This window comes from Oryctolagus cuniculus, chromosome 2 (genome assembly GCF_964237555.1).
Source record: "Oryctolagus cuniculus chromosome 2, mOryCun1.1, whole genome shotgun sequence".
NCBI lineage: Eukaryota > Metazoa > Chordata > Mammalia > Lagomorpha > Leporidae > Oryctolagus > Oryctolagus cuniculus.
Genome location: NC_091433.1, coordinates 41772230 through 41793840, shown reverse-complemented (window position 1 = coordinate 41793840; position 21611 = coordinate 41772230). Strand labels below are relative to the sequence as shown.

Sequence of the window (21611 nt, the reverse complement as noted above, 5' to 3'; positions counted from 1 at the left end):
CCACTCTGCCTGTCAAATAAATAAATAAATAAATAGCTTTTTTTAAAAAAGATTTATTTTTGTTTATTTAAAAGAGTTACAGGGTGAGGTGCAGCCAGAGAGAAAGAGAGGGAGGTCTTCTATCTGCTGGTTCACTCCCCAGATGATTGCAGTGACCAGAGCTGACCTGATCTGAAGCTAGGAGCCAGGAATTTCTTCCAGGTCTCCCACACTGCTTCAGGGGCCCAAGCTCAACCACTTGGGCATCTTCTACTGCTTTCCCAGGCCATAGCAGAGAACTGGGATCGGAAGTGGAGCAGCCAGGACTTGAACTGGTGCTGATATGGGATGGCAATGCTGCAGGCTGGAGCTTTAACCCACTACATCACAGCGCCAGCCCCAAAGAATAGTTTTTAAGATATCTTTCAGGTTAAATATAAACATACATACATCTATATACATACATATATATGTGTATATATAGAGAGAGAAATTTGACAAATTTAAAAATGAGGAAATTAAATCACCTTCTCAATACCTCCTGATTTTTGTCTAAATTGTTATTTTAATGTTTGAAAACATTTTATGTATAGAACTTTTTTTCATTTCTTTAACCATACTTCTTATGGTGTGTTGTGTTAGTTCCATATTAAGTAAATTTGCTGAATCTCATGGAAATCCCAATAATAATCCCAATAATCTGAAATCTAAGTTTGAGAATAAGTAGTCTGCATTCTTTGTAGAAATTTCATAAAGGAATAAGAACTAGGAATCTGTGTTCTTTGTAGAAAACTCAAAGCAAAAAGAAGCTAATGATGGTCCAATCACAAAACAACTTATAATCATATTTCACATTATTAGTATGATATATGTGTGTGTATATATATGCAGAAATGTATTTCTAGAGTTTAAACTTATAAACTACCACAAGTCTGTACTATGTGTTCTCTTATATCTATTATTTTCTAATTAATTAATATATTGAGAAGATTTTCCCAATCTATAATTTAGCTTTACTTTACTGATTATACAATATCTAATATAGATATACTGTTACTTATGACCCAAATTCCACATTGTTATACATGAATGTGCTCCTCATTTTTTTGTTGACAGTGAATGTCCTAGTATATGCCTGTCTGCAAATGCATATGTATTTTTTTTCCTGTAACATATTCTTTACATGATTCAAAAAGAAAATTAAATCTGAAGTGATGTCTGTATATCTGTATGAGGATCCTCTAGGATAACAGAACGTGTGTGTGTGTGTGTGTGTGTGTGTGTGTGTGTATGAGTGCGGAGAGAAAGAGCCTGAGCAAGAACCAGAGAAATGTATTATAGATGATAAGGAATTGGCTAACATGATTGTGGTGACTGAGAAGCCCCACAATAGGCCGTCCGCAAGCTGAAGAATGAGGGAGGCAAGTTGTGTGGCTTAGTCCACATCTGAAAGCTTCAAAACCAAAGAGACCAATGGTATTAACTCTCAGTGCATGGGTGAAGGCCTGAGAACCTAGAGTTCTGATGTCCAAGAGCAGGAGAAAAAAGATGTCCCATCTCCAGGAGAGAAACAATTCACCCTTCTCTATTCCTTTGCATTCTCTCCAGGCCCTTAGCCAGTTAGATGGTGCCCACCCACCTGAGTAAGGGCAGATCCTCCTTCCCCACACACTGAGTCAGCTGCCAGTCACTTCTGGAAACACGCCTGCAGACACACACAGAAATCATGGTCAGCTAGCTGAGGATCCCTTCGTCCAGACAAATTGACACTTAAAGTACCATCACAAGTGGATGAGTTTACACATTGTGTCTCAGAGGATGTGGTATTTCCCTTTACAACACTTTCCAGAGTTTGTGATTATGTTAATATGATTATTTGTTTAATGTCGGTCTGTCTGTCTCTCTCTCTCTCTAAGCTCAATGGAGGCAAGGATTCTATTGCATGGTTCATCATTGTATCTTTTTTTTTTTTTTTTTTTTTGGGGCAGGCAGAGTTAGAGAGAGAGAGAGAGAGAGAGAGAGAGAGAGGCCTTCCCGCTATGGCCAGCACACTGTGCCGATCTGAAGCCAGAAGCCAGGTGCCTCTCCTGGTCTCCCATGCGGGTGCAGGGCCCAAGCACTTGGGCCATCCTCCACTGCATTCCTGGGCCACAGCAGAGAGCTGGACTGGAAGAGGAGAAACCGGGACAGAATCCGGTGCCCCAGCTGGAACTAGAACTTGGGGTGCCGGTGCCACAGGCAGAGGATTAGCCTAGTGAGCTGTGGCACCGGCCCCATCATTGTATCTTTAACACTTACAAGTATCTGGTTCTTAAAAATTTGGGGATAAAATATAACTGTCACACATAGTGGAAATGAAGTGACATGAAATGGAAGAGAAAAACTGTCTTTTTTTTTTTTTTAACGATTTATTTATTTATTTGAAAGGCAGAGGAGGGAGAGAGATTTTCCATCCACTGGTTCACTCGTCAAATGGCTACAACAGCTAGGGCTGGGCCAGACCAAAGCTGGGAGCCAGGAGCTTCTCCTGGGTTTCCCACTTGGGTACAGGGACCAAACACTTGGTCCATTTTCTCCTTCTCCTAGGTGCATTAGCAGGGAACTGGATCAGAAGTGGAACAACTTGAATTGGCACCCGTATGGGATGCTAGCATCATAGGCTGCAGCCTTAACCTCTATGCCTCAACATCAGCCCCGAGAAAAACCATCTTTGTTGTGTGTTGAGGCATGTAACTCACTTTACTGTTACAACTGTCATGGACATTTTTCTCCTAAGGAACAATCACTATAATATTTTTATTAACTACTTAACCTGGCTCTATAAATTTCCCCTTATATTTTAGCTTGTGAACTTTTGAAAAAAGTCTCTCAGTCATCTGACCCTAGGCACAGAGGAGGCTTAACTTGCTTCAAAACCACCTAATTGCAAATGAAAACAAAACCAAAACTAACTCACCAATCCAAGCTGTTGATCGTATAGAAGATTTCTTATATTTCTGCTTATGTTTGTTTTTGCTGTAGGAGAAGCTATTATCCAGGTCTCTTCAGAGGGGTGAAGATCTTCAGTTTGACCAGGTATGTCAGTTGTGTGGGAATAATTTTTCCTGGAAGGAAAATGTTCATTCTAATAGTTTGACCCAAATATATCAATTATTAAGAAATTCCTTCATTTTGTTTAATATCCTGTCTATCCTTCTTCCACACATTCATTGTGGAATTGGTAAAGCTTTTGTTTGTTTAACAAGTAATAGAATGAACTATGAATTTTATTGATTTCAATTCATTTAGCATTTTAAAATGTTATGCTTTTCATTGTTGATGTCTTTAATGTGACTTTTGAAATTTTTCTGCTACCAATAACATTTCCCAGCTTTTTCTTGTATACCAATTCCTACAATTTTATATGATATTTTATTTTATAATATTTATTTTCTTCTGTTGGGGTTCTAAGAACCTATACTTATATGTAGAATACCAATATCTAGAACCTCATATTATATGCCTCTAATGTTAATTCTAACTCTTACTGAGATTAAATGTTAGATCAAGTGATATATTATCATAATTATTATATGTAGATTATTTTAAAAAACTATAACTCAGATTAGATTTCTGTTATTGTGTTAGTCTGTTTTCTGTTGCTGTAATAAAATTCTTGAGGCTGAATAATTTATTTTTTTAAAAAAAGAGGTTTATTTAGTTTCAGAGGTCCAAGAGCATGACTTTGGGTTCTGCTTGGGTTGGGTGAGATCCTCACGGATCATGTCTGTCACACACAGTGGCAAGAGTACATGTGGAAGAAATCTCATGGTGAGAGAGGAAGCCAGACAGAGTGAAGGGTCAGGCTTGCTTTTTAATTAAAAATTGCTTTGGTAAGAACTCACTCATTCTCCAACACTAGGGCAGTGCCCTCTGTGACCTAATCACCTCCCACTAGGTTCTGCTTCTTAAAGGTACCTACTTCTTAAATGTACCTCTTAATACTACCACACTGGGGACTAAGTTTCCAACCTGCAAATCCTAGGGTGACACATTCAGACCATATCCAAACCATAGCAGTTGCCATCTTGTATTCCTGACCCGCTTTATTCAAGATTTTGTGTATAAGAAGTAGAAGCCAAAGCTCATATTAAGGAAATTGGAAGATAAAGAAGTCTGGTTAGAATTATTCAGTGGAAACTTATACAAAATGCTGTGTCCTTGGATCCCACTGCAGACATGCTGAATCAGAATCACCCAGGGTGGAGTTTTGGCATCTATAGTTACAGCATCTGCCTAGGAGATTCTGATGCATATGTTTAGTAAACAGCTACTGGTGCAAGCAACCATACAAAGGAAGCTAAATCCTCTATTACAATAATAAGATTACCTTATGCATTGCTTTTCAAATCTTATGCCACTATGCAGTTAAGATTATTTACATCTTGAGTCTACTCACTTATCAATGTATAATCAGGAAATCTAGTTATACAACATTTTAGGGAAAATTTTCATTTGTCTTCTTAATAAATGATTGACAAAAACATAAATGATCATGCCTCATAGCTTGATTTCCCCCCCGACAATAAAAAGTCATGTGTGATGTAGATTGGTTTAGTGTATATTTACAGTACAGATGGTATTTTATTGTGCCTTTGGATATTAAAAGGGATTTTCTTTGAATGATACTGTTCATTATTAATATAGTTTTTTTTAAAGGAAACATGGCTATATAATATTAGAATCTTGTTTTTATTTTAATTTTCTACATTAGGAACTATTTTCTTGTCAAACTATGGCAATTTTTAATAGAATGATGATTAAGACAGGGCAAAAGTAATGAAAAAGAGAGTAGCCCATAGAATCAAATAAACTGTATCATTATTATCTATTTTCCTGAATGAAAAACAGTCTGAAGTTACATGTAGTATATTAACTATCAAGAAAATTAAATGTTTGATTTCCAGAAATACCAGTTTAATCTTCATTAACTGACTCTTTCTTCCTATAGTTAACTGAATGAGACCATGGGCATTCATGTAACCCATTGCTATACTTTTTTTTTCTTAAAGATTTATTTTATTTAATTGAAAGAGTTACAGAGGCCGGCGCTGCAGCTCAATGGGCTAATCCTCCACCTTGCAGCGCCGGCACACTGGGTTCTAGTCCTGGTCGGGGCGCCAGATTCTGTCCCGGTTGCCCCAGGCCAGCTCTCTGCTGTGGCCTGGGAGTGCAGTGGAGGATGGTCCAGGTCCTTGGGCCCTGCATCCCATGGGAGACCAGGATAAGCACCTGGCTTCTGCCTTTGGATCAGCACGGTGCGCCGGCCACGGCGGCCATTGTGGGGTGAGCCAATGGCAAAGGAAGACCTTTCTCTCTGTCTCTCTCTCTCACTGTCCACTCTGCCTGTCAAAAAAAAAAAAAAAAAAAAAAAAGTTACAGAGAGGCAGACAGAGAGTGAGAGAGGTCTTCCATCCACTGGTTCATTCCCCAGATGGCCGCAACAGCCAGAGCTGCGCCAATCCAAAGGCAGAAGCCAGGAACTTCCTCCAGGTCTCCCACCTGGGTGCAGGGGCCCAAGCACTTGGGTCATCTTCTACTGCTTTTCCAGGCCATAGCAGAGAGCTGGATAGGAAGAGAAGCGGCCGGGACTAGAATCAGCGCTCATGTGGGATGCTGGCGCTTCAGGCCAGGGTTTTAACCTACTGTGCCACAGCACCGGCCCCCATAGCTTTACTTTTGTTGTTAAAAGATTTATTTATTTATTTGAAAAGTAGAGTTACAGACAGAGGTGGGAGACAGAGAGAAAGATCTTCCATCTGCTGATTCACTCCCCAAATGGTTGCAATAGCTAGAGCTGTACCGATCCAAAGCCAGGAGCCAGGAGCTTCTTCCAGGTCTCCCATGTACTTGGGCTATCTTCCACTGCTTTTCCCAGGCCATTAACAGAGAACTGGATCAGAAGAGGAGCAGCTGGGACTCGAACTAATACCCATATGGGATGCTAGTATGGTGGACGGAGGCTTAGCTTACTATGCCGGCCCCAACAGCACCAGCTCCAACCCATAGCTTTTCAAAGGAATTAACAAATTGAGGCATGTTTGATTTTATGATGGTTTTAAAATATTAATTTTATGAGCAATGTGTTGAATGAGATACAGAAATTCTTGCAAAGAGAGGAAGTCTTTCTTAGGTTACTCAAGATGAAGAGTGATGATAGGGACTGCTAACCTAAGTCTTGCCAAGTTGGGTTCATTCATGAAGCAATCTGCGATATTGACCTAGAATTCAGAGTTTGAAAGATGCCTCAATTTCAGTAATGGTTGTTTATGACACTATACTTATCTTCATGCCGTCCATTCTAAAGCTTTAAAAGCTTATTTGTAACATGTTTGTAACATGTAGATATCAGAATAATTGATCTTTTCTGTCATAGCAATGTGTCGTAGATCAGGACTTTTTCACTAACTCAGTGTACTTATTAAAGTAGGTGTAGCCAAGCAGTACCCATCACTGGGACGAGTTATGCACAAGCTAATTCCAAGAGTATTTCAGTAGTTCAGTTTGGAGCTCTAAAACACAGAGAAGTCAATAGAGTGTCAAAGAAGACCGGGTTCTCTTGATCTATAAAGGGAAGCAATTCTTGGGATGCAGGCAGTCTTTCTCTGTGTCTTTTCATCTTATGCGATGGGACATTGTAGAGTCTTTTGTTCACCTGTGCACAGAGGAGCATGCTAGGGCAGGAAGCAGGCTAGTTTTCTCATGTTACCCCTGACAGTTCTCCCAGAGGTCTCTGTTTATAATCAGGGATGTTACAGAGGTCGTTTTTATACATGTGAGTGCATGTGGAGACAGGAGAAAGGTCAAGCCAAATTGGATGGGTTTGGATAAAGTTTTGATAGTGGGTGAAACTTAGCCAGCTTAACTTTATGACTTGGCTAACCCCCTGGCCCTCATTTTAATTTTAAAGCAACTCATTGCATTTGAGGTACTGTGTTTCTTCATTTCTCAGCGGTTGCTGATGGAGGTGGGAGCGTGGTGGTTGAGGTATTTGATTTTCTCGTTGTGTCTTGTGTTTGCAGTTGATAAGCTCTATGAGCTCAGTAGCAGAGCACTGTCTCCCTTCCTTACTCCGCACCTTGTTCGACTGGTACAGACGCCAAAATGGAACTGAGGATGAATCTTACGAGTATAGGCCTCGATCGAGCACAAAGTCTAAGGGGTAAGCAGTTTATTTTCCATTGTTCTCCCTGGAATTTAAACACTTCCAACACAGGGTATACTGTTATTGGCTGAAGATTGTTACTATTTGGTTTCTAAGAGAAAAAAAAAAGATTACTTTTATTATTAAGGTGGTACTGAGAGGGAGAGAGAGTTCCTCCTGAAAGTGTAAATCACAAGACTATACCTATTAAAGCAGGGGTAGTCCTAAAGTACCCACCATAGGCACTAGTTATACAAAAATGAATTCCAGCAGTGTGTTTCAGTGGTCTAGTTTGGAGCTCTAATGGCCGAAGGAATCAGCAAATGTTTAGGGAAGGTCCTATTCACCTGTTTTTGGAAAGGAAGCAATTCTTTTTTTTTATTTAATTTATTTTTTAAAAATTTTTTAACAGGCAAAGTGGACAGTGAGAGAGAGAGAGAGAGAGAAAAAAAGGTCTTCCTTTTGCCGTTGGTTCACCCTCCAATGGCTGGCGCGGCCGGCGCACCACGCTGATCCGAAGGCAGGAGCCAGGTACTTATCCTGGTCTCCCACGGGGTGCAGGGCCCAAGGACTTGGGCCATCCTCCACTGCACTCCCTGGCCACAGCAGAGAGCTGGCCTGGAAGAGGGGCAACCGGGACAGAATCCGGTGCCCTGACCGGGACTAGAACCCGGTGTGCCGGTGCTGCAAGGCGGAGGATTAGCCTAGTGAGCCACGGCGCCGGCCAGGAAGCAATTCTTGTGATACAGGAAGACTGCCAAAGCCCTGCACTAGTGTGGTAACATTGTGATGCTCTTTTTGGTCATCAAATCCTGAAACTTGAATTCTCTTCCATTTCCCAGGGAGGTCTTCTTTGTTTTTAAAAGATTTTATTTATCTGAAAGTCAGAGTTACAGAAAGAGATGGGGAGAGAGAGACAGAGAGATCTAGGGGGCCAGCGCCATGGCTCACTTGGTTAATCCTCCACCTGTGGTGCCGGCATCTCATATGGGAGCCGGGTTCTTGTCCTGGTTGCTCCTCTTCCAGTCCAGCTCTCTGCTGTGGCCCAGCTCTCTGCTGTGGCCCGGGAGGGCAGTGGAGGATGGCCCAAGTGCTTGGGCTCCTGCACCCACATGGGAGACCAGGAGGAAGGGCCTGGCTCCTGGCTTCAGATTGGCACAGCGCCAGCCATAGTGGCCATTTGGGGAGTGAACCAACGGAATGAAGACCTTACTAAAAAAAAAAATAAATAAATAAAAAAAAGAGAGAGACAGAGAGATCTTCCATCCACAGATTCACTCCCTAAGTGGCCGCAGCAGCTAGGTCTGAGCTAGGACAAAGCCAGGAGTCAGGAGCTTTATCCGGGTCTCCCACATGGGTAGCAGGGGCCTAAGTACTTGTGCCATCTTCCGCTACTTTTCTTAGGCCATTCGCAGGGAGCTGGATCAGCCCCACAATGCTGGAGACTCCCAAGGAGGTCTTGGTATTCTATAGAGCATCCATGGTATTCATGCAGATGATTGCCTGTGGTTTACTATGGGACTTTAGTAGATGCCACTACTGCATTGATTTTTCAACTTTTGATAAAGCTTCCTCATGCTGTATTTTCACCTATAAAAGTTATTACTTTTGTTATAGTTCTTTTTAAAAGTGTTCAGATACTCATTTTTATTTATTTGAACGGTAGAGAGCTTTCATCTATGGGTGTACTCTTCAAAAGCCTGCAACAGCCAGGGCTGAGCAGGGTTGATGCCTGGAATGCAGAGCTCCGTCCTAGTTTCCCCCATGGGTGGCAGACACTCAACTACTTGAGCTGTCTTCTGCTACCTTCCAGGCTGTGCATTAGCTGGAAGCTAGATCAAAAGCAGAGGAGGATGGGGCCAATGTTGTGGTGTAGCAGGTAAAGCTGCTGCCTGCAATGCCAGCGTTGTCTCTGTCTCTGTCTTTCCCCTCCCTCTGTAACTCTGATTTTCTTCTTTCCTTTTTTAAAAGATTTATTTATTTATTTGAAAGACAGAGTTGTGTTGAGAAAGAGAGAGATCGATCTTTCATCTGCTGGTTCACTCCCCAAATGGCCATAATGACCTGGGGTGGGCCAGGCTGAAGCCATGAGCTTCTTCTGGATCTCCCACGTGGGTGTAGAGGCCCAAGCACCTGGACCGTCTTCCACTGCCTTCCCAGTCAGATTAGCAGGGAGCTGGATCAGAAGTGGAGCAAAGCAATTTAAACCAGCACCCATATGGGATGCCAGCACCACAGGTGATGGCTTTACCAGCTATGCCACAGCACCGGCCTTTATAACTTTGACATTCAAATAAATAATAAATAAATCTTTTAAAAAATAAAAGGAGTAGGGACTAGATCCCAGACACTCTAATATGGGCTGCAGATGTCCCAACTGGAAACTTAACCCACTGTGCTGCAATGCCTACCCCTTGTTTCAATTCTTAATAAAAACAATTAATGATCACTGTGCAACAATGCTAGGTTTTTAAAATGTATAATACTCTTTTTCCTTCTTACTAATTAGTTTAGCTTAGCTTTAATTGCTGACAGATAAAATAGTGAAGCGTGTTTGAAAAAAAAAACAGTTGCTATAGCACACCATACATAGTAGGAACACAGTAGGCAACATGAACTACTAACCTATAGGTATTTCAAAACTTGTAGTCGTAATAGTAATTTTGGGTTCTTGTTTCAGGGATGAACAGCAACGTGAAAGAGATTATCTTCTTGAAAGGCGGGACTTAGCAGTAGATTTCATTTTCTGTTTAGTTTTAGTCGAAGTTCTAAAGCAGGTAAGCTCTGTTATTTCTGCCACGTCTGTATTTCTAACATTTTGCTTGCTGTATCGTCACATTTCAGTTCTCTCTTTTAGGTGTTATGTCTAAAGTTGTGACCCACATTAACCAAATCCCTATCATTTAAATATAGGTCTTCCATTTGCCTTGGGCTTTCCTGCCCTGTTCCTATCACTCCCTATTCTTTTTACCTTCAGATACCATCTTGTTAGCAAATTATAGGTGAATGGGAATTGTGTTCAATATAGACTTTTTGTTATAATTTGATCTGCTCATCATTCAACTATTTTGGTCTCTTTTTGCTTCCACTTAATCGCTCTTCCTCAAATCTGCATTCTAACATGTAGTAATTGTGCAGTTATACATAAGTAATGGTGATTTGATGAGGGTAAGACTACACTGTCAAGTTCAAATGATTTCTGACAAGTGAGATAATGAATATTTTATAAATATTTATTTATTTATTTGAAAGGTGGAGTTATAGAGGCAGAGAGAGAGAGAGAGAGAGAGAGAGGTCTTCTATTCACTAGTTCATTCTCCAAATGGCTGTAGTGACCAGAGCTGGGCTGATCTGAAGCCAGGAGCCAGGAGCTTCTTCCAGGTCTTCCAGATCTCTCATGTAGGTGCAGGGGCCCAAGGACTTGAGCCATCTTCTACTGCTTTCTCAGGCCATAGCAGAGAGCTGGATCGGAAGTGGAGCAGCCAGGACTGGAACTGATGCCCATATGGGATGCCAGCACTATGGGTGGAAGCTTTACCTGCTACGTCATGGTGCTGGCCCCAGTGAAATTATTTTTGGTTATTCATCCAATGAGTACTAGAATGCTTACTGTCACTGCTTGTTGTGTCACAGACTACTCATATGAATGGATAGAGAGTAAAGGTATATTAAATATCTAACATTAGGTTTATCATGTATTTTTACTGTTCAAAATCAATACAAGTTTTCATATAAATGCCAGTTTTGACTTTTAAATTTAAGTTTCCAGTCTTTAAAAAATTAGATATAATTTGAGGATAATACATGTAGTTTCAGTGATGGACATTGTGTCATTTTGTAGGAAACCTTAAGAAAAATCATATTTCGCATATGACATGTTTGGATAGTGTTGTTTTTGTTACATATAATGGAATATATGATAATAAACACCAATGAAAGATATACTAGTTAATTGATAGTTTGTTTTTTGGCTATAATCAGCATAACAATAATTGTATTATATAATCATTTATATCTCACTTTTGTTTTTGCAGTATATGTGAAAAGAGTTATTTTGTACTCTGAAATCTGCAAATAATTCAGTATTTAAAATATATAAATAAGTTAGTCAAAGATAAAATAACTGTAATTTGTACCTTTCACAAAGATTTTAACAGGTGAAGCAAAGGCATTTCCTTTGGGAGTATGCTAATAAGCCATATTGATTTCTGTAATCTCTCAGTTTAGCTGGAATGCTAAGAGCTAGAGGTCAAACTAACTAGGGTGGGAGGAGCTGATGACCAGAAATGGCCATAAATCATGAATGGACTTTGACTTGGTCACCAGTATTTATGTGTCTTTGCCTCTCTGGAGACATTTGCAAACTCTCTAACTTACATCCAGAGCTCTCTGATCACTGCTTGTCTCTCTCCTAGCAACCCCATTCTCTTCTCATCTAAAAGATACCGCTAATTATAATGGCTTCAAAGCCATCCTGAAGGGCCTTCCACTGATAAACTCCCCAAATGGCTTCACTTCTTACTCCTTAGGCTCCATGTTCTCTCCGTTACTTTTATAGTCGTCCTCCTCTTCTTCTTTTTAAATAATCCATATCCTTCTTCTGGTTTTTTTAAATCTACAAATTTAAGAATTTTGTTTTCCAATGGGCTCATTTTTCAAGTTCACTGCACAAAATCATTTCTGACTTATGGTTCACGTGGTCTAAAAGTGTGAAGAAGAGGAATATGGCGACTCCGATGGCTAATCTTGGTCTTTGATTCTTTCACTATTTTGTCCCAACCTATAGTGCCCTTGGCATATACCCTTCCCTTTTTAGTGTCAGCCTCGTAACTTGATTCAAATGCACTTGTCAGACACCAAAAAAGTATCTCTCACCAAAAACATAGATACACTTTATCTGTCTAAAACCCTATATAGGAACTTCACCACTAGTAAAAGGCAAGTCTTTTCACATCTCCAAAACTAATAAAACTACAGAAAATGAAGTAAAAATCAATAAAAATAGTATGATACACTATGCCAATTTTCTTTTGTCAGAATGACATAGCATTTAATAGATCCAGAGGATAATCAATGTAATTTATGTCTTTAATAGGACTTTTAACTTTTGTTCAAAGGATATACCTATATTAAAATGTGATTCAGTTGTATTTTGGTGAGTTAGACAGATTCAAGAGTATTGACATGTTGATACATAGTGCTTCAGTTTTCAGGAGCAGTACATTTTCTTTGTAGGTTAGTCCTTGGACTCATGTATTATAGATCATTTATTCCTTGGATAATTTGTGAAGTACTCAGTAATGATCATACATGCTTAGAATGCTAATGCATGAAGGACTCTGTATCCATTGTGCCAACTGATTATTAGAGTAAATCCAGCAAGTGTTACTGTCCCAAGCAGTCTTGCTTGCCTTGTAACTTTGGGGAACTTATTACCCACTCTTTCTTCCTCTATAAAAAGAATGATTATTTTTGTAAAATCATGAGCATTAAATACAATAATATATGGTGAATGCAAAGTGCACAGTCAAGGCTATCTATTTCTTTGATTTTACAGATGTTGAAGGTTATTAGGCTAGATCATATTTTTCTTACTCTAGATTTGCTCTTTTTAATGCTAAAAATAAAATTATTCTTATTGTTGAAATCATTGGTATGAAGCTAGGTAAAATGGTCAGTATCTTACAGAATTAAAGCTTGAATCATAACAAAGTTAAAGATAAAAAAATTTAGTTAATATAAATAAAATGAAACTAAGTAAAGTAGGTCACTATGGGAACAAAGTTAACTCAAGGTGATAGAAGAATAATTTTGTTTTCTCAGGAAAGTAAGATTGGGGTAATGGCCAACTACAGATTATAGTGTGTTAGTACCAAGGACTTTTTTATTTATTTATTTATTTGACAGGCAGAGTTAGACAGTGAGAGAGAGACAGAGAGAAAGGTCTTCCTTCTGTTGGTTCACCCCCCAAATGGCTGCCACAGCTGGAGCTATGCCGATCCAAAGCCAGGAGCCAGGTGTTTCTCCTGGTTTCCCATGCGGGCGCAGGGCCCAAGCATTTGGGTCATCCCCCACTGCCCTCCCGGGCCACAGCAGAGAGCTGGACTAGAAGAGGAGCAACCGGGACAGAATCCGGCGCTGCAACTGGGATTAGAACCTGGGGTGCCAGCGCCACAGGCGGAGGATTAGCCAAGTGAGCCACGGCACTGGCCAGTACCAAGGACTTTATAATCCATGATTAAGGCATGTTCAGACATCAGGTAGAACATTTGGAAAACTCTAAGTAATTTTCTTACCTTTTTCTTTTAAAGATATTTATTTATTAATTTATTTATTTACTTACTTACTTATTTGAAAGGCAGAGTTACAGAGAGGCAGAGGCAAAGCTTTTCCATGCACTGATAAACTCCCCAAATGGCCACAACAGCTGGAGCTGGGCCAATCCAAAGCCAGGAGCCAGGAGCTTCTTCCAGGTCTCCCATGTAGGTGCAGGACTTGGGCCATTTTCTACTGCTTACCCATGCCATAGCAGAGAGCTGGGTCAAAAGTAGAGCAGCCAGGACTGATGTCCATATGGGATGCTGGCACTGCAGACCGGGGCTTTAACCTGCTGCACCACATTGCTGGCCCCAGTAAATTTATTTTTATATTGAATTTTATTTGTTTATTTATTCTTTGAAACAAACAAGAAAGTTGGGAAATCTAGCTATGAGCCATTTCAAGCTCTCTGCTTAGCTTTATTTATTTTTTTTTTTTAAAAAGATTTTATTTATGTATTTGAGAGGTAGAGTTACAGAGAGTGAGAGGGAGAGACAGAGAGAAACGCCTTCCTTCCGTTGGTTCACTCCCCAAATGGCCGCAACAGCTGGAGCTGCCCAGGAGCCAGGAACTTCTTCCGGATCTCCCATGTGGGTGCACAGACCCAAGCTTTTAGGCCATCTTCTACTGCTTTCCCAGAGAGCTGGATTGGAAGAGGAGCAGCTGGGACTAGAACCGGCGCCCATATGAGATGCCGGCACCACAGGTGGAAGATTAACCTACTGTGCCACAGCGCTGGCCCCATCTGCTTAGCTGTAGTGGTGGAATCTTGTTTGTGTGTAGAATAGATCCTTGGCATTTTCGGTTTTTACATTGGCCTTTCTGATGTTGAAGGTTCACATTTTTGGGTGATTCTTCTTTTTGCTTATGTGTGAATCTGTTCTCTCTTGTGTCAAGACTTGGTCATTTAGCTAATGAGTGAATCTTGCTGCCTCCCCAATATCCCTATTTTGTTATTCTTTACTTTTTGTTTTGTTTTGAAAAATATTTATTGACTTGAGGAAAATAGTTCTCATATGCATTGAATTAAATGTTGTGAGATATCAAATAGCATATACTGTATTACCTCCATTTTGTAACATCCATATGTAAGTATGGATATGATAGGAAAAATATGATTATACCCTCCACATCCCTGAAGGACTGGCCCTGAGTTAGAGTGTTTGGCTGAACCTGATGAAAGTGAAGAGGAGGAACTGTGAGAAGGATTTTGTCTCTTTTCTGGCTCTGTGAGCTCTGAAAGCAAAGAACATAGCAATCAGAAAGACTGTGTATTTCTAATATTTATCAAATGAATACACCAGTAAATGTGGTCTTTTAGCTTCCAGAGTAAATAGACAAATTAAAGTTCATAAAATATTTTCAAAAAATAAAGCATAAAATAATAATATACTGGATCATAAGAACTGTATTAACTTTTTATATTTATATAAAGTGAACAGGTTTAATGTATTTCATACATACAGGGTTTTTTTTAATCCTTTTCTCCTTGCCAGTTAGCAAAAGCATTTTTTTTAAAGATTTATTTATTTATATGACAGGCAGAGTTACAGAGAGGCAGAGGCAGAGGCAGAGAGAGAGAGGTTTTCCATCCACTGGTTCATTCCCCAAGTGGCTGCCGTGGCCAGAGCTGGGTTGATCTGAAGCCAGGAGCTTCTTCCAGTTCTCCCATGTAGATGTAGCCCAAGCACTTGAACCATATGACACTGTTTATAGGCAGTGACTGTATCTGCTACGCCACAATGCCAACGCCTTTATGTAAGAGTTTTAGAACATAATGATACTTCACATCCTTCCTCCTCCTCCTTTTTTTTTTTTTTTAATAGTTTTTGCTATAACATGGTTTCGGTTTACTTTATAATCACAAGCTGAATCTTCCACTAAATAAAGAATTCAACATGTAGTAAATAGAAAGACCACTGATCCTCAGGAGTACAGATAAGGGCTATAAACAATAATTGTTGTTTTTGCTTTTCTAATGTGATAAAAGCATTGCATTTTGGAAGAAGGTGTTAAGAGTAATCTTGGAGTTACCCTGGGTATTTTTCTGTAAAGCTTTATGTATTTATTTCAAAGACACAGTGATAGAGAGTGAGAGACAGAATGAGAGAGAACGAGAGCAAGAGTGAAAGAGATCTGCCATCTGCTGCTGCACTCTCCAAATGGCTAAAACAGCCAGGGCTGGGCCAGATCAAAGCCAAGAGCCAGTAACTCCATCCTGGTCTACCACATGTGTGGTAGAAACCCAAGTACATTAGCAGGAATCTCGATTGAAAGCAGAGTAGCAAGGACTAAAGTTGGTACTCTAATATGGGGTGCTAGTGGCGACCTACTCAGTGTCATTAATCTGATGTGCTAATATGCTAGCCCTAGGCTTGGGTACTCTTTAGTAAAAGGATATAGTTTTCTTGAATCTTGAAGAAAAATTAGAGCTGCTTCTAAAATCACACCAAATTGCAAGATCTAAACAATCTTTGATGCTAAGAATGAAACCATTACTTCATGAAAGTACAACTCTTTTCCTCTGAACCGAAATTAAATTTTCTCCTCCCCTCTTTTTTTTGGAATTGAGTTTGAGAAGATACATTTTCTTTTTTTTTATACTGAAAATATAAGGAAAGATAGGGACTTCTAGAACATCTGCGCATTCTTGTAATGTTTATTCTTTAACAGTTTTAGAAGTTGTTCATTTTCTTCCTAAATATTAAAGGTATGCCAATTTCACTTTATATTTATCTTTCTTTTCTAGGTATAACATCAAAAGTTTTCGTAGATCTCACTTGTTTCATTTATTAAATGCCCTTTCATTGAGAAGCTGGGGGACAGGTTTTCCACAAGCAGTATTTACCAACCTCTGAACTTCAGTGTCTTCCTCTATAGAGAACAAATTACTCACCTTTTGAGTTGGTTATAAATAATGCATATAGAAATGTGTACCTAGCACCTGGCACGTAGACATGTAGAAAGTACTGTTGGTGGTAGGAGAGGGCAGGCAGAAGGAGCAGGCAGCACAACCGTGTGTTTCCCTCGTTTTCTGGCTTAGACTTCAGATGGAGCTAGAATGAATTAGGACCTTCTGGGAGAAATCAAAAGTTTCAGTTGCCTCTTGTTTCCTATCTCTGTCCTAGAACACACAAAACCTCCCTGTGCAGAGGGTATTGCGGTAAGCCACAGGACAGCACAGTATGTGAGGTATAGAAGTGAAATCACCTAAAACACTGTTTTATATTATTTTAAGGCTAGCCTGCATGTTAGTGACCTGAGTTGGGAAGTCAGTTCTGGGAGTGAGGCTGTGCTTGATCCAGATCTCTCTGTGCTGTTCATGGCTAACGTTTGGCATCACCAAGTGACAGATGTCTGCCCTGCCCTAAGGTTATCATTGAAATAAACACATACTAACTGGGACTTACCAGGTGACTCACTTTCAGTCATTTTCTTGTTGTCTTGGGGTCCAGTTTATTTGGCTCAATCCAGGCAAATCAGGCAAGGCAAAATCAAGGGTTACCGCACCTGCCTTCCTGCTTCCCTGGGGTTTGATTTCCTACCATTTTCTCACTTGCCTTTGCCTTCAGTTTCTCTGTTCTATATCCTAACCACTTCATCTGCTCTGCATTTCCAGGAGGTAAAAATTTTGGCTGAGCCCTTTTTAGAGAAAGGTACAACGGGAAGAAGATAAGAAACAAGTTTCAATTACAGTATGCTGGGGCTTGCCTTCTCTCAAGGATAATAATTATGGGTCCTTAATCTATGATCTACATTTTAGAGAAACCAGAGCCGTAGAAGTTGACACAGCTAGTAAAAAGAGAAGCTTTGGTTCTGAAAAGTCCCTGTTGTTTCTATGCATTTATCATGAAAAAAAAGTTTTTATTTATTGTGTAAAGGTTTGATTTAGTTTGTTTCTAAGAAATTGAACAAGTTGGTATGGTTATAAAGGAATTTTCTGGATATACTATTATTCATTGTTCTCTTGATATGCAATGAATGGCATGGTCCTACAGAGAGATTTCTCAAGGTAGTAAGGAAAGGGTTGCCACATGTCTACATAAGTGACCAGCCAGTATTCTGAGATTGTTATATCAATAATATGTGATTGTTACACTATTATAATGAGGAGGTGTGTATGCCTATAAGAGTTTTTTTAATGTGGCGGTTTATTTTATTTCTTAGAAAGCTTTTATTTAATAAATATAAATTTCGTAGGTACAGCTTTCGGATTATAGCGGTTCTTTCCCCCATACCGCACCCCCACCCCGACTGTCGTCCCACCTCCTGCTCCCTTTCTCATCCCATTCTTCGTTAAGTTTCACTTTTTTTTTTTTAAAGATTTATTTATTTATGTGAAAGTCAGAGTTACACAGAGAAAGGAGAGGCAGAGAGAGAGAGAGAGACACAGAGGTCTTCCATCCACTGGTTCACTCCCCAGTTGGCCACAACGGCTGGAGCTGCACTGATCTGAAGCCAGGAGCCAGGAGCTTCTTCCGGGTCTCCCATGCGGGTGCAGGGGCCCAAGGGCTTGGGTCATTTTCTGCTGCTTTCCCAGGCCAAGCAGAGAGCTGGATTGGTAGTGGAGTAGCTGGGACTCAAATCGGTGCCCATATGAGATGCCGGCACTTCAGGCCAGGGTGTTAACCTGCTGCGCCACAGTGCCAGCCCCAAGATTCTTTTTTTTTTTTTTGACAGGGAGAGTTAGTGAGAGAGAGAGACAGAGAGAAAGGTCTTCCATCCGTTGGTTCACCCCCCAAATGGCCACTACGGCTGGCACGCTGTGATGATCTGAAGCCAGGAGCCAGGTGCTTCCTCCTGGTCTCCTATGTGGGTGCAGGGCCCTAGCACTTGGGCCATCCATCCTCCACTGCCTTCACAGGCCACAGCAGAGAGCTGGACTGGAAGAGAAGCAACTGGGACAGAATCCAGTGCCCCAACTGGTTCTAGAATCCAGGGTACCGGTGCCGCAGTAAGCCTAGTGAGCCGTGGTGTCGGCCCCAAGATTCATTTTTAATTATCTTTATGTACAGTAGATCACTTCTATACTAAGTGAGGATTTCAACAGTTTGCACCCACCCAGACACATGAAAGTATAAAGTACTGTTTGAAGACTAGTTTTACCATTAATTCTCATAGTACAACACATTAAGGACAGAGATCCTACATGGGGAGCAAGTGCACAGTGACTCCTGTTGTTGATTTAACAATTGACACTCTTACTTTATTTCTGATGACAGTGATCACCTGAGGCTCTTGTCATGAGCTGCTAAGGCTATGGAAGCCTCTTGAGTCCACAAACTCTGACATTATTTAGACGAGGCCATAATCAAAGTGGAAGCTCTTTCCTCCTTTGATGGCCCTTCTTTCCATTGGGATCTCACCCACAGAGCTCTCTTTTAGGTCATTTTTTGCCACAGAGTCTTAGTCTTATTTATGTGATCTCTTTGACACTTATTCCTATCTTTATGATCAGTTATGCACTTAAAATGATCACTTTAAGTAGTAAGATGGCATTGGTACCTGCCAACTTAATGGGATTTGGAGTCCCATGGCAAGTTTTTAGCTTTACTCTTATGGGTAAGTCCAAAGGAATGTGTACCGAACTGTACATCTCCTCCCTCTCTTATTCCCACTCTTATTTTTAACAGGGATCACTTTTCAATTGGATTTAAACACCTAAGAATAATTCTGAGTTAAGTAAAGAGTTTAACCAATTGTATTAAGTAGAAAAAAAAAGTAGTAAAAAGAATAAAATAGTAAGCTGTTCCTCGACAGCCAGGACAAGGGCTGATCAAGTCATTGCTTCTCTTGGTGCCAATTTCACTACTAGAGGTTCCATAAGAGATTTGAATATTCTTATAATTATATAAACCAATCATAAAATTCTTAGTTAAGTATCTCTAATTGCTAGAGAAATTCTGGGCTAAATTCTCAGGTAATCAGTGTGGGACAAAGGGTAAGCTATTTGTCTAGTGTCTGAATTTCTGAAATTTACTATGTAAAAAAAATCGGATTTTACCTGTTATTGACATAGGATTTAAAAGCCTCAGCTTCTACAAAGAACAAACTTCAATTCTTTCTGGTATCATCAAAGTACTTTTAATTGAAAGAGTCTCTAAGACCTGCAAACATAAGTGTTTGCATTTTGGCTTCTTCATCAAATAATGCTTATTTTATCTTGTGATAGGGAAGAATAGAAATGTCCCCCATGGTACATTTTCTTCAAATTGAATTCCAGGTTCAGGTAGTAAGGCTGTGTCAGTTTCTAGGAAATGTGAAATGAATGGTCTTTCTGATCCTTCTGGGGTCAACACTAAATCCTAAGTCATTTTTCCAGGCTCTTAAGCCAGTGTCACAGCCATATCCTTTGACCGTGACTGAAAGTTCACCAAAGCCCTTTATGAAATGATGTCACATGCCTTCCCTGTGCTTGAGACAGTGTTTTAAAAGTGGTGCCAGGGGGCCGGCGCTGTGGCACAGTGAGTTAAAGCCCCAGTCTTCAGTACTTGCATCCTATATGGGCACAGGTTCGTGTCCCGGCTGCTCTACTTCCCATCCAGCTCTCTGCTATGGCCTGGGAAAGCAGTAGAAGATGGCCTAAGTCCTTGGGTCCCTGCACCCATGTGGGAGGCCCGGAGGAAGCTCCTGGCTCCTGCCTTCAGATCGGCACCACTTCAGCCATTGTGGCTAACTGGGGAGTGAACAGTGGATGGAAGATCTGTCTCTATCTCTCTCTGCCTCTTTTTCTCTCATTTTGTAACTCTTACTTTAAAGTAAATAAATAAATCTTAAAAAAAAAAAAGGTGGTGCCAGAGGCTGGCACCATGGCATAGTGGGTAAAGCCGCCTCCTGCATCACTGGCATCCAATATAGGTGTCGGTTCAAGTCCCAGCTGCTACATTTCTGATCCAGCTCTCTGCTATAGCCGTCGAAAGTAGTAGCAGATGGGCCAAGTGCTTGGCCAAGCTGCCCCATGCAGGAGACCTGAAGAAGCTCCTGGCTTTGGATCAGTCCAGCTCCAGGCATTGCGGCCATCTGGGGAGTGAACCAGGGGATTGAATACTTCTCTCTCTCTCTCTGCCTCTCCATAATTCTGCCTTTCAAATAAGTAAATAAACAAATCTTTATTTTTCAAATAAAGAAATAAATAAATCTTTAAAACAAAAAAAGTGATGCCAGTGTTATGTGATTTTAGTTACCTTCTCATTTTGATGGATAAATGTAAATGAATAATTACTGAGTTTCTTGGATTTATTACCCTCGTTATTTTTTTAAAATATTTATTTATTTATTGATGTATTGATTTATTTTGAAAAGAATTACAGAGAGAAATAGAGAGGGATCCTCCATCTGCTGATCCACTCCCCAGATGGCCACAATGGCCAGGGCTGGGCCAGACTGAAGCCAGGATCCCAGAGCCTCTTCTGGGTCTCCCATGTAGGTGCAAGGGCCCAAATCCTTGGGACATACTCCACTGCCAGCTAGATCAGAAAAGGAGCAGCCGGGACTCAAACTGGCGCCCACCTGGAATGCCAGTATCAAAGGAGGCAGCTTTACCTGCTATGCCACAGCACTGGCCCCTACAACTTAATTTTGATTATTATTATTTTTTTCTTTTTTGACAGGCAGAGTGGATAGTGAGAGAGACAGAGAGAAAGGTCTTCCTTTTTGCCATTGGTTCACCCTCCAGTGGCCACCGAGGTGCGCTGCGGCTGGTGCATTGCACTTATCCGAAGCTGGGAGCCAGGTGCTTCTCCTGGTCTCCCATGAGGGTGCAAGGCCCAAGGACTTGGGCCATCCTCCACTGCATTCCCGGGCCATAGCAGAGAGCTGGCCTGGAAGAGGGGCAACGGGGACAGAATCCGGCGCCCCAACCGGGACTAGAACCCCGTGTGCCGGCGCCGCAGGCGGAGGATTAGCCTAGTGAGCTGCCGCACCAGCTAATTTTGATTATTCTTATCTAATGTCTTTCTTATAGGCACATGTTAAGCTAATTTTTTGACCACTATTCACAACTAAATCCAGTGCCCTTCTGATAGATTCACCTTTGTGAGAAATCTCTCTCTCTCTCTCTCTCTCTTTTTTTTTTTTTAAGATTTATTTATTTATTTGAGAGGCAGAGTTGAAAGAGAGAGAGAAGAGGAAG

General features: G+C 40.7%; 1 protein-coding gene across 18 annotated transcripts in view; it reads left to right on the top strand.

Moving 5' to 3' along the window:
- FRYL (FRY like transcription coactivator) overlaps positions 1 to 21611 on the top strand; it is a 298493-nt gene that overhangs the window by 157115 nt on the left and 119767 nt on the right. For all 18 annotated transcript variants that reach the window (XM_051831505.2, XM_070068188.1, XM_070068186.1 and 15 more), the window contains 3 exons: positions 3001 to 3054; positions 7041 to 7180; positions 9843 to 9939. In XM_051831505.2, coding sequence (XP_051687465.2) covers positions 3001 to 3054; positions 7041 to 7180; positions 9843 to 9939 — 291 coding nt within the window. The remainder of the gene's footprint in view (positions 1 to 3000; positions 3055 to 7040; positions 7181 to 9842; positions 9940 to 21611) is intronic.